The following is a 14,313-nucleotide window of genomic DNA, read 5'->3' as shown; positions in this document are numbered from 1 at the left end:
CACACTTTTCTTTATAGTTCGCTCGTCTCAAAAAAGAATGTCATCTTTCTATAATTAGAAACAACTAAACTTTAAAATTCTCTGGTTACCATTAATGAAATAATTCACGGTCGTACAAATGTCTAAGATCTGTTTTAGAACACAAATAAATTGTTTCTTTCAGTGTTAGACTTTATAACAAGTCAAACGATGCCACGTAAACTGAGACAGAGAAAATTGATTTGCATGTGCAGTAATGTTTGGTAAATGAAAACGAAGGGAAACAACTACAAACTGCAACTCACTATTTTGGTGATGTTGGTTAAGTTGCCTATTTTGTCCACCTTCTCCCCCTTTTCTTGAGATTCAAACAGAATTAGACACAAAGCTACAATCACCCTTCACCTAATAACCTTATCTTTCTTTTGTAATTTATATTTTAATTTTTTTTGCAGAGCAGTTCTGCATGTCCTTACAATAAGGTGATATGTCAGACTCATTAGTATGAACTAGCAAGTGTAAAACTCAAAATGCTTGGGAGAAGATTTTGTCTATTTATACAAAGAGTGTCCCCATCTACTGGCCATTTCAAGAAATGTCACTTTCTTGTAATAAAAATGCAATTGGTATTGGCATCTACACTTTCTTTACTGCATTTATTGTAGTATGATGCATGATTTCTCATTTAGCTTAGATACTAGTACAACGTAACTCAGCTGAGTCTTCAGATCTGAATTCTTTGTGTGTTAGTCCAGTCTCCAGATAATTAACTTCCTTCACAAACTTTATGTATGTACAGTAAATCTTTTAGGATTCCTTTAAATACAGATGCATTAACGTACGTTCTGCTGGAATTTTGTCTCTTACACTTGTAGTACGGATGTCTTTTGGATCTTAAGCTAGTAGATCTAAAGGCACCTTTTAACCCTATAGCTAATCCACCGTGCATTGATTATATTATCCAAAATTTAAAACATCCTTGATTCTGAAATTCATCGCTGGACAGATATATGAAATTGATGTATGAAAGAATAACTTTCAGCGTATATAACAAATAACATGTACATTTAGAATTTTTCACCCTAAAATAGGCATGATAGGTTTCTTAACAGTAAAAGTATGTTACCGTTTGTGCAAAATATACATGAGGAGTGCCCATAATGGAATGTCCAAGAGATCAATATTCACTCAGTTTTATTTTATGTAGTAGCTTAGTTTGATTAATCCAATACGGTGATTAACAATTGGCGTGTTCTTTATAAACATGACAGATGAAAAGATAAAATTAAGTAGTTACTAAATTTTGAAAGCAATACTCTCTTTGAACAAACTAAAAAGGAAACTAAGACGCACAAATTGAACACACTTTTATTTCGAGAGATATTTTGAGTTTTGTTTCATGTCGATCGAGTGTTGACTAGTATTTTTGGGGCAGCTGACAAGTAATAGAGGGAGTAATTAGGAAATGTCATGAATTGGAGTGACCCCTCAGAATGGTTTCTTTGTCTTGCTCTTTCTTAATTTACTATTCTCACTGCTTGTGTCGACCAATTAATAGAGTAATATTAATGCCGATTTGGTTGGTACGTACGAATTTCAAATATGTATAGTGTTTTGAAAATAAAAATTTGTCTGCAGAGGCTACTCTAGCAGCAGTTCTGTAACACACTTGAAAGTTAGGCTAAGGTGGACCCCTATTCTGATTGAATGCAAGAGCTAAATTATGGACTGTTTTAGTACCAATAAAGAAGATGTGCTGTTCAAAGGGCCCCCACTAATCAGGTTAGGCTAAAGGAGTTTTGGATCATGTGACACAAGGTTATGTTTGGGCTTTTTAAGAGTTAACCCAGTCCTAGACAATCACAAATAAACCTACTTCAATTTCTTCCTCCTTGTGAGTGGTTGGCTTTTTCCGATCATTTTCTCTAAAGACAAAAGCCATTCAATGTTGGTTGAGGTGGTCTGTCGGTGGCGGATCCAAAATTTAAGAATTGTGGGTGATGAAAAAATTAAAAAGCTGAAAAAAGTAAAAAGTTGCCACAACGAGGTTCGAACCCGGGATGCCCCTTCCAATGGAGAACCTTAAGATCAATCTAAATGCCAATACATCCAGCCAACTTTTTGTTTTAGTGGGTGTTTTTATATCTTTTATACCTATTTTTATATATTTTCTATGTAATTATATCTATTCCGCCTCAAGTTTACTGGATGCCGGAGCACCCCAAAAAACAATGTAGGCCCGCCCCTGTGGTCTGTCTTGCTTCGGATAGTTTTAAACCTTGCAGTAAGTCACGGATTCTAGCTGTGGAAATAGTATCTTGACTCTTCCAGAAACTTCCTCCAACTCATGCAAAGTGGAAGCTTTAATATACTGCACTGTTATTTTTTCTTAATTCCCGCAATGTAGGTTTCACCTTCTTTATTTTGTTATTGGCTGATCTAGCAACATACTCACAAGTGACAATGATGAAATATAGTTTTAAATCATTATAAGTTTCTATATTTGGAAGTCCTTACACAAGATACGTGGGATAATTATATAGTAGTAAACAATGTGTAAGAACTTAGAATAGGTCAAATCACTAATAGTAAGAGCTAAAACGAGGCCATTTAGGCAGTTGCCCTTTGGTTTTCTTTTATGTAATTTTTGTATAGTCACTTTCAAATGATCGATGCACGGTTGATTTTGCCTACATATGCCCACGAGCTAGCAGGTTCGAATTCAGAATTTTGATTACTTGACGAGCTCAATCTTTAAGTTCTCACCATTGAATCGGGAGAATTACTTTCTAGTCGTTTATAAAAAAAAATTTCTTTTAGTTATAAAACTTTTTACAAAGTATCTTTATTTTACACGTAATATACCTGAAAGATGATTTTCTTTCATTCAAATTGCAAAAGTACAATAGACGGTCTTATTTCCTTGTATTATTAAGACATAATTTATATTATACATCCGCCACTGCGAACTAGGAGAAAATTAAATGCTGTCATTTTCCTAGAATTCCTATGGATCAATGACTAGTGCTACTATTAGAAAATGATGAATCGATCATTTTCACCATGCAAGTGTTTTGTAGTTAAAAGAACACTCATGTTGTGAAAAACTTACTGAGGATTGATCAGCTAAGACAACACATGCATATTGATAGTGACAAGAGACATAGCTACTTAAATTTGTAGTATAGCAGCTAGCTACATGTTATAAAAGGACCACTATGGCTCTGAATGCAAACATTACTAAAGCAATCAATGAGTGATAACTTTCATGATTTCAATCCACCAATAGGTGTAATTATTAGCAAGGACCACCTTCATTCACTCTTACTCCTAGTGCACATTAATTATATATTTCTTTTTAATCAATATCCACTTCTGCTAACTGACTGACTAAAGAGGACCCTCATTAAAATTAGGGTACGAGTCGGATTGAATTTGAGCGGATTAGAATTAGGAAGGGTTTTCTAAAAAAGATATCTCGATTGCTCCAAAATCAGGTCACTAATTAGTAATGCGACTTGTAGGAGACCCCATCCTTATACCTAGCGGAGTTGGTACTAACAAGGAGGGCAAAAAACAATTACCGGCCATCAAAAGATCCATGACTTCAAGATTGAATCAACAAATTGCCAGTTATTATCAAATCTTACCCAAAGTTTGCTTGAGAACAAATGAATTATTCCATTTGTTTCAAAAAGAATGATTCTTTCCTTTTGCAATTTTTTTTACAATTCCATTATAATTAGGAGACTAATTAACAAACAATGGATCATGATCTAACCCCCTTAATTTTACCCATCCAAACTTACACATCATGATAAGAAAAATATGACACAAATAAAATGGTTGAATGCGTTATCGCTACATCAACATCAAAAATACACATTTTTACGAGTCAAAGACACTGCATTTTGATGGGGTCAAGATTGAACATAACAAATGCATTTATTGTGGGCTGCTGATTTTTCACACATGAACTTGCGCATAATCCGAATCAGCCCAAAGTACTTTAATTCAAGCCCATTAAAACATGAACCAATTGTACAGACCGATTACATAGGTTTGAATAAATTTTGGCCCCTCATCCTTAAAATGCACATAGGTTTTAGCACCCAATGGGAATTAAGCAGTACGTATTACATCATCCATTATCGAAATGTTAATGGTTTTTATATGGTAGTATCCTCACTAATTTAACGAATTGCACTGCCGATCAATTCGTTCATTATTTGTTTAACCTTATCTCACAACTAACAAAAAGGATCCCATTTTGCATGAAATCCCATACTTTTAGAAATAAAAACTCAATGTAGATTTACTCAAATATAGTTCATAAATAAATATCAGTTCCTTCAAAATGCTCAACTCAAGATTTCATATTCTTGAACTGTCACTACTATATAAGAACCCAAATACTTATAAAAAATACTATTACATAACTTGCATATCACTTGTAAAATTTTATAACAGATTCATCTCTACATGAGTGACAAGCGGATGGAAGCTAAAACATTATGTTACATTAGCCATGGCCCTGTCAGAAAATTTGATCCAACTATAAGTTCACAAGACCAACTTGTATTACATTATCTGTTGCAAATCACGAACACACCAAATTGGACAATTGAAATGATACTCGAAATTTACATGATTCACATAGGAATTCTTGGAATCGGTTCGACCTTATCTGGATGAGTAGTTTATACCTTGATTTGACAAAGCCACCATTAAGACCATTGAGTTTACACCCCCATGCTTCCTTGATTGCATACTACAGAAGCCTCCTTAAATCCGACAAAACATCGGTCTTCAACGGCTTCCTCTACATGATACGTTGAACTTCTAATGCTCCGTTACCTTTGGAGTCATCACTTGGTTTAATGGGCGGCTATTTCCTGACTCCGCATATGGTCTGACAAAAGTCCGACGCCACCAGACTTCAAATGCTCTTTGAAGATTTGGACAATTATCACCAGACTTGAGGAAACTGCCTAACCAAGAAAGTAAAATGCTCTGCTGTTCCTCCAGAGGAAGTGTCAGGATTGTCCTGCCAATTCCTTCCTCCACTACCTTACGGTCAAATGATCTGCATCCATGCTGCAACCAGCTGTAGTCATTGATCAATGGCTGTAACCAGGTCTGTAACAAGAGGTTACGTGTGTCCTTTGATGGCAGAAGCTCCCCTTTTCCTATTCCTACAAATAGCTTTGATGTGATGCAGCTCAGGTGGTGGCGGGACACAATAGGTAGCTTAGTATGCAGAGAAGCCAGTTCCTGCTGGCTAGCCCACATCACCGCAAACTCATCTGCTGCTTGCCTGTCAGTTAAAATTTCAAGCATCCATGAGAGGTTATCAGCCTCTAGAACCATCTGCTTCACTACAGGATCTCTGGAATCAATAGAGTTCCCACTGAACTCAGGTTCAGCTGCTTGTTTGAACAGAATCAACATTGAATCCAGGCAACTTCTACACGAGCCATATATTATTTCATTATAACTGTCAACTGAGTCGGAGGAACTTGGAAGACAGTTATTTTCCCTGAGGAGCTTCAATACAACAGATTTCATTTCCCGGCGGCCTCTCTCTTCATTACTTTTGAGCACCAGCTCTAGGATGTGCGAGAATGTGTCCTTGTGAGGCTTAGAAATATCAGATGACACCCTCTTTAACACAGGGATCACTCCAATTCCCTCACTCTGCAGCCGTCGGACTGAAGAAACAACTTTCTCCTCTTCTTCCTCTCCAACCCATGGTACTGCTTCCAAATACTCTAAACATGACTGCATGCATGATTTAAATCCAAGTTGTTCCGCTACCTACAGTGCGGATCTGATTTAGGGATAGTTTACTTTTTCGAGGATAAAACATCATAGGAATATCCAATTACCATGACAATCGAGGATATAAGGATGATTAGCATACAAAATAAATTTGACAGTGAACAAATTCAGAGATGAATATTCAAGAAACTAAAATATTGATCCTTCAAGGATTGTGTTGTAGAGAAGTTTACAAACACTGGACAAGGTATTGGTTCAATTAAACTCCATTTAAAACGTGAATATTAACATTAATGAAATAGCAGGAGAAGAAAATATTCCTTTTATGAAACTATTGGTTCAATTAAAATCCATTTAAAACGTGAATATTAACATGCAACATCTACAACGGCTCAATCAAATGTATGTCCATATTCCACAAAAACCAACGATATGCGCTAACTCACTCATATCTCTGTGGGAGCTTTCTGAGGAAGATTAAGAGAGTTTTTAACACTAATTAAGACCTTCCTATTGTATCTAATTATAATTAATAGCTCAGCATTTGATACACCTCAACTGTAGTTGATAATTGGATGTCTATATGTTTATAGCTAATAGCCTATCATAGTAACATGACTCCAATTCAAATTGTCTGATGTTAGTTTATACAAGAACTTCACCTCAATCAAATATAACATCACATTATACAGTAAACTAGTCAACCATATTTCCGAACACTCGGACATCTCTGTGAAAACTTTTGAGGGTGTTTAAAAGAGTCTTCAACGCTATTTAGGACCTTCCTACTAAAACCATCACTGATTTTTAACCACACATACAAGCAAGAACCCCATATTAGGGACACCACTCCCTCCACCTCCCTGAGAAAAAGGCTTTCATAGTTCAGCTGGCTCAACAACAAAACATACCCAGTAGAGTGTACACAGACCTTACACCTATCATATAAAGTTCTAGAGAGGTTGTTTCCGATAGACCGTCGACTCAAGTAGAGCATCTCAAAGTAGTTTGAAAAAGTGAATACGGAAAATAAAGCAGTAACAACAATGAAATATAGCGCAATGGAAAGCGGTACATAGCATACAAGAAAGAAATATAACAAAAATGAACTAGCGTGATAACTGAAGCATAAGAAACACAAATGATAGCAACAAGCGACGAACAAGAAACTATGAGAATAGTGTTGATACTATTGGTCAGAGAGTAAGTACCAATAGCACCACCTAGCTACGCAAAACAAAAGCGAGAGAACTACCGACCAACCTTCTACGCTAATATGCGATCTTCAAACCCTCCTATCTAAGGTCATGTCATTGGCAAGCGCAACTACGCTTCTCCTCTTCACATGTCCAAACCATCTTAATCTCGCTTCCCTCATCTTGTCCACCACGGAGGACACTCCCACCTAGTCTTGGATACCTTCATTCATAAGATTATCTCATCTAGTATGCCCACACATCCACCTCAGCATCCACATTTCCGCAACTTTCATCTTCTGAAAATGAGAGTTCTTGATTGGCAACTCTCGGGTCCATAAAACATAGTCAATCTAACCACCACTCTACAAATCTTATCTTTTAAGTTTAGTTGGTACCTTCTTGTTACACATGACCCAAGAAGTGAGTCTCTGCTTCGCCCATCCCACCTCAACATGATGAGTGACATCACTGTCAATCTGCCCATTACTTCCAATTAAAGACCCTAGATACTTGGAAAATCCTCCCTTGGGGATGTCCAGGGTATCAAGCCTCACTTTCCCACTAGAGGCTACACTCCAAGTAATCAGTCTTGACTACTCAACATCTACCCTTTAGACTCTAGGATTTGCCTCCAAACCTAATTAACGTTAACTCTAACGCGAGTCTCGTCAATAAACACTGTGTCATTGGGGATAACATCCACCAAGGCACTTCACTTTGGATATGTCGCACTAATCCATCGCCAAGACAAATAGGAATGGGCTAAGAGTCGATCCCTGATGTAATCCCATCATGATTGGAAGTGTTTCGAACCACCTCCCACTATCCTCACCCTGGTCTTCGCTCCATTATAATATCCCATATCACTTTAATATAAGCTAGAGGTACACCTCTAGCCTCCAAGCATCTCCAAAGAACCACCCTTGGAATTTGTCATAAGCCTTCTCTAGGTCAACCAATAAAAGGTTTGATCAGCTTAGCCCGAGAAAAAGGAATTCATACTGACTTCATAAATGAACCTGGATGTAATGTGCAACCATGTCACACTTACTACAAAACAAAAATTGGTATCCTGCATCAGTAAACAGGATCAGAGTACCATGCATATGACGGAGTTGTGGGAGCATGGGGCAGTCTATATCTCTCCCACACGGGCAGGAAGACATAGTTCTAGAAAGCGAGCGAGCGAGAGAGAACTTAGCTTAAAGCTTTCCTTCTACCTTTTTTTTTTTCATTTATGTAACAAACTTAAGCGTTGGAATTCTCCATTGAAGTTTAACTTGTCCACCAGATATTCCGACTGTTGTCCAAAGGGAATGTCTACAATTATCTTTAGCACTTCATTATGCTGGTGACTGAAAAGGATGCTTCTAGAAATCATCAGCATGCTAAATTCTTACTAGTATAATATACTAGCTAACATATTAAAATCTCTACAGTATATAGAATATACTGATGAGCGAGCTAGAGTTGATATTTCCATTTAATATGTAGGTCACATCTATAGTTTGAACTGAAACAAGACATGAAACACAGGAATTGCTTTGAACAGTTTATGCCTTCATCTTTAAGCATCTTTCAATAAATTTATTTATCACTCTAAACATACAAAGAGCTACAGCTATATACAGCAACCTAGCACATTTGAATTACATTTACACAATGGAAGAAAACAGAACTTTATGGGGAACTGACTATTTCCATCTACAAAACATTAAGCAGTTATCTAATATATAAGCAGCAGTTCTAGAGGAAACAGTCAAACACATATACAAGAGAAGTCCATCCCAAGATTTTCAAATTACCTTGATAATACGCAGAACGCGAGAAACACTTTGCTTGATCAACCGCTGCTTCAATTCTTTGCAATACATTAGGCCGATGGTTTCAACATATATCTCAACATCCTCACAATCATCAATTTCAATGCAAGGAAAAACTGGCTGTTGTTCGGATATTTTATTAGCAAAAAACTTGCTATTTTCTACCAGAATATTCTTGTGAACATTCAACTTCACAGTGAAACCCTGCTTCCCTAGCAAGATCACCCTGAGATCACTAGTTCCAGGTTCACCAAACTCAATGGACACTTTCTTTGGTACATTTTCAGTCTTTGACCGAGGCGTTCTCTCTGCAGGCACCGATGCAGTAACAGCTGGTGTATCAGAACTAACACCTCGTTTTTCATCAGAAACCGTACCCGATTTAGGTGCACCACTAGCTGGTCTTTTCTCAGTTACTGAAGTTTGCTTCTTCTGACCCGGGGTTTGAGCTGTAGGAAGAGGAGTTCTAGGCTTATTTAAAGTATTCTGTGTTTTGAGGCTCTTCTGAAACACATTGGGAGAAGGACAACACCAGAAACCCTCCGGGGTCACAGCAATTGGAACATTCCTAATTTTGGTTTGGCCTTGTTCTACCTTTGTCACTCTAATTTCAGACATTCTTGAACAAAACTCAATGCATAACTAATTCAATATATGGCATTTACAATTGGAACAAGAATGTGGACTCACTAAACAGTAACTTCAACATCCACTATACATTATCATGGATGATGAAATTGAAATCAGGTTAACAATTCAGAACTGAGAAACTCTTTGATCATAAGAATAAACATATCCTGATTAGGACAAAACATCAAAGACCTAACTTTACTTCCCACTTTTACCTAACAAAAGCTAGCTACTAAACCAATTGCACTCCAAAACTTTAACAGTAAAGAAAAAAAGTTCCAATCTTTCTTTCACCGAGAAGCCAACAAACAAAAAAAGATCAAACCTTTAACAGTATAAAGGAAACTCACCACTCCCAAAGAGCTTAAATAGCAAGAAAAAGTGATTCTTGAAACACCCAAATTCTTGAAAATACAGAAAAGAACAAAGACTCACCTACAAACAGAAAGAGCTAACTGGGAATTTTTTCGAAACCCCAAATCTTGAATTTAAGAGTGCAAGAAGAGCCACTAAAAATGATTGAATGAAGCTTTGATGCCAAGCATCAAGGGAACCAACAAAGCAGAGATTTAACAGAGTGGCATGATGAGCTTCTCCTATATGTTCAATAGATTTTTTTTTATTTTTTTGGGAATATAAAAAATTGGGGTCCAAATGAATTTATTTAAAATAAAGAAAACAAGAACCAGAAAAGAAAATGATGGTTTATGCGCTGCGTCACTTTGTCTCAATGATGTTTGCTTTTATTTAGCTTTCTGTTTTTATGACTGTGCCTTGTGGGTCTAAAGAATTTACTATCTTTTTCTCTCTCTCACTGTAAGAAGGAAAGCTCTTTGTCTCTCTACAACTGAGAATGATCAACAAGACAGGCATGCCATTTGGGTTGTCTTCTCAAAATCCTAATCTTGCTTTTACTTTCTTTGTTTTTTAATACTACCTGTATTTTCTTTTTTTTTAAAGCTAACTGTTAATTTAAACTTTGACGTGACATGTTTAACACTAAAAAGAGTTAAATATATTTTGATATATTTATATTTTTAATTTAATTTAAGACTATGAAACTTTAAAAAAGAAATTAGTTTCTTTGAATTCATGTTAAATTAAAATAGCTTAAATAAATTAAAACGGATGAGGAGTATATTTTTATTTTCAAAAAGAAAAGGGAATTGTTCCTGTTGCTTTTATGGGTTTTAGCAGAATTGATTCTCCTTGAATTATTTAGGAAAAGAACAAGAATTTGAGATAAGGAAATCACTACTATCATTTTCAAACAAATAAAGTTAAAGTTCAATGAAATAATCAAATGACAAGATTAACCTCAAAGCATCTCCTAAAGTAAAGGTTACAAGAGGAATACCGTATGTAATAATCCTAACTGAATTTAATATCTATAAACTAGTCATATACTTAAATTGACTTATAACAGTTATAACAATATTGGAACTTTTCATAATTATTTGATATAGAAACGTCGAAAGTGATACTTCAATGATGAAATTTGTTTGTCTTAATTTGACCCGACGAATTTTTGAAAATAATAAAGATTTTAAAATTTTATGATTTTAAATAAAAATTATGTGTAATATACTAAAATATTATTTGAATTTGTGGTTTGAATATGTCATATACGAGGTTTGGGTAAAGAGTTGTTAAAAAGTGACATTTTAGAATATGAAAATAAAAGTAAATTTGGAAAATTAAAATTAATAAAACCTTTCAGATTTTACTTCCTTCATCCCAAAATGAAAATACAAAAATATCATATAATATAAATCAGAAGATAAAAATTATTTTGTTTTGTTTTTAAGAGTGGAAAGCTTTGAAGTAATCGTTAAAAATTATTATCATCCGAGCAAGAGAAAAGTCGTGAAAACAGTTTTTAATACAAATATAAAATAAAATTACGTATAATAGATTCTTATGATCCGGTCGGAGTTGGGCATCGAAGTTGAGAAAACTGAAAGTGGTACGACAACTTTGCCGTAGGGATAAAGGAAGAAATTAATGGATGGAACTCCAAGAAGTGGACTTATATGGTCTACCATTTATTTCTCCTTTTATTAAAAGCATCTTTCATTTTTGACTATTGAAATGTGCATGTGGCTATCAACATGGGGTTGTGATGCGTTGGTGCGATTGCTTCAGCCTTTTTTTTTAATCAAAAATTTTGAATTTGAGTATTAAATATATATACACATAAAGAAATTTTTATTGAAAGTATTACTTCATAATGAATTCTGCAACGCACGATTTAAATTAATCGAGATTCTAATAGAGCAAAAAAAAAAAAAATCTGCATGTAGCCAAAGTTTGGCACTTCTAGTTTTCTGCCCTTCGTTTGTGGGGAAGTTGTTGAAAATAACCTTAGTGGTTTTGATATTTTCCCTTTGGCATCAAGTTAGTTTTGACCAAATAAAAAAGGTACGTACGTAATACAAGCATTTAAGATGGTTATATCATTGACAATATTTAAAACGGAAAACGGTTTAAAATGCCATTTAATTATATGAAATGGTGTAAAAATATTTTTCGTCTATCTATTGTGTCTAAAATATCCTTTATGTCTACCTATTGAGCCTAAAATATCCTTTACGTCTGCCTATTGGAACTATTTTGTCCTTTTATTTAGAAAAATTACATGGAAAGACATTTTTATATATACTATATCAAAATTTTATATTTTTCATTTTTATTGCTTGCTTTCACGATAACTCCATAAAAAATATATAGTATATTTATACCATAAAAATTCATGGTATATTTATATATTATACAAATTATATTTATATCATAAAAATACATGATATATTTATAACATACAGATATACCAAATAAATTATATTCGTACCATAAACATACATGGTATATTTTAGATATAAAAAGTTTATACCATGTAATACTGGAAATATATATTTATATTTAATAAATAATTTTTTAATAAGAAAAGTACTTCCGACGTAATGAGATATACCATGAATACTTTTCCCATAATTATATCAACAATATAATAATAATCTGACTTCGACATAAATTATATTTATACAATAAAATACATGGTATATTTGTACTTCCAACATAATGATTTTTATTTCATAAATATGTATCCATAAAAAATTATAAAAACAATTACATTAGAATTTAAAATACACGATAATAAAATAATACTAGATGATTAACATACATGAAAACAAAATAAAACATGCACGAGCAAATAATGGAATACTTAGTTTATTTAAAAATATTTAAATTTTGAATATAAGAGAGAAAGATTTGAAAGTAGAGATCATCTTCCTCACTTTTAATTTGAAGATTGAAAATATATCTCTTAAATTAAAATGAATTGATAATAAGTTTTAAGGATAACCATTTCATGCAATTTGTCTAAATAAAAGGGCAAAATAGGCCTAATAAATAGATAAAAAGAACATTTTAGGTAAAATAGGTAAGTGAGAAGGACATTTTTGGCCTAATAGATAAACAAAAAGAACATTTTATGCCCAATAGATAAACAGGGATATTTTTACACTATTTTACACAATTAAACGGCATTTTAGGCCTTTTCCGTATTTAAAATATAGTACAAGTTTCTCTTTCAACTCTTTTCTATTTCCACTCACTAACTACAAAAATGTAGAGTCCGTATACAAAGATTAATTAATTGGTTTTTTGTTTTTTTTTTGTGAAGAGTAACTTGCATAAAGATGATTTTTGTCATGGTTGGAATTTAGCCAACAAAATTGATGACTAGTAGCTAGACAAATTATTGACATTAAACATAAGTTAAATGTTTAATATTAATTGTTTATTACAATGGAGTGGGACGATGATTAATTGACGTTTAATTAACTGGCACTAATCCATTACAAACGTTACTACCTTACAACTTAAAAAAACACATCAAGTACTATTTAAACAAAGTAACGAATTTCTTTGAAGCATCATGATCCATAGACTTTTTTTCACTTCACATATATGACAGCTATACTATATGTTTGCTTCTCAATTATACAAGTTACCTTTCAAAACAATTCAATATACAGTCAAGAGGTCATGATTTAAATCGTAATTATTTTTTAATTTATACATCTCATTATATGATATTTTTACTTTTAGAGTTGAGCTGTCTCTACTTTCCTACTATTAATAACGTGCAAAGAGAAAATCAAGTCTACATCTTTATTCAATCCAAATTTAGGTGTAATTACGAGTATCTTCTCTAATTCTTCTGAGTGAAAATACACATATACTCATATCTTTCCTGATGAATTGTGTAGCTTTAGGCTTAAATTTCAATGCTTCATGAAATATCCGTGAAGAAGATGACAAGATGTGCAATTTGGATCACATCAAAGTGAAAGAATAGTACAACAACTAAAGGAGGGTGCAAATTTAAGGGTGTCAAACGGAGCCGGTTAAAATCGGCCCGAACCAGTCTGAACCGGCCCACATAATTAAACCAGTCCAGTTTGACCCGGCCCGGTAAACCCAAGGGCTTTAGGGGTCTGGGTCCCGGTCCGGTTGGGTTTTTGATTTGGGCCTGGTTAACCCGGCCTGGACCCAACCCGGTTTGGCCCCGCCGGTCTCGGTCCGGTTAAGGTTTTTTTCTTTTTTCTTATTTTTGAAAATTCAGAATTTCACAAACTGAAATTAAAAACTTAGTTTTAATACATTATTAATTTACTATCAAGTATTATTAATTTATTATATTAAGTAGCATATATTTTATACTTTTATTTAAAGTGGTGTATATATTGAATGGTATATAACTATATATATATGTGTGTGTATCTTCTAAATCTAAAGTAGTTTATATGTGTATATGTTTTATAAATTAGTATATAACTAACTAACTAACTAACTAACTAACTAACTAACTATATATATATATATATATATATATA

At 33.9% G+C, this 14,313-nt stretch overlaps 1 protein-coding gene across 1 annotated transcript; it reads right to left on the bottom strand.

The window, feature by feature from the left end:
- Window positions 1-4,395: 4,395 nt before the first annotated feature.
- Window positions 4,396-10,295, bottom strand: LOC107860368 (BTB/POZ domain-containing protein At3g50780). Its single transcript, XM_016705703.2, has 2 exons — window positions 8,765-10,295; window positions 4,396-5,796 (listed from the first exon to the last, which is right to left on the bottom strand). The coding sequence occupies exons 1-2, from the start codon at window positions 9,398-9,400 to the stop codon at window positions 4,822-4,824; spliced, it is 1,611 nt and encodes a 536-aa protein (XP_016561189.1). The 5' UTR covers window positions 9,401-10,295; the 3' UTR covers window positions 4,396-4,821.
- Window positions 10,296-14,313: the final 4,018 nt, after the last annotated feature.

The sequence above is a fragment of the Capsicum annuum genome, chromosome 2, assembly GCF_002878395.1.
Source record: "Capsicum annuum cultivar UCD-10X-F1 chromosome 2, UCD10Xv1.1, whole genome shotgun sequence".
In the NCBI taxonomy this organism is placed as follows: Eukaryota; Viridiplantae; Streptophyta; class Magnoliopsida; order Solanales; family Solanaceae; genus Capsicum; species Capsicum annuum.
This window is presented reverse-complemented; position numbering and strand designations above follow the sequence as displayed.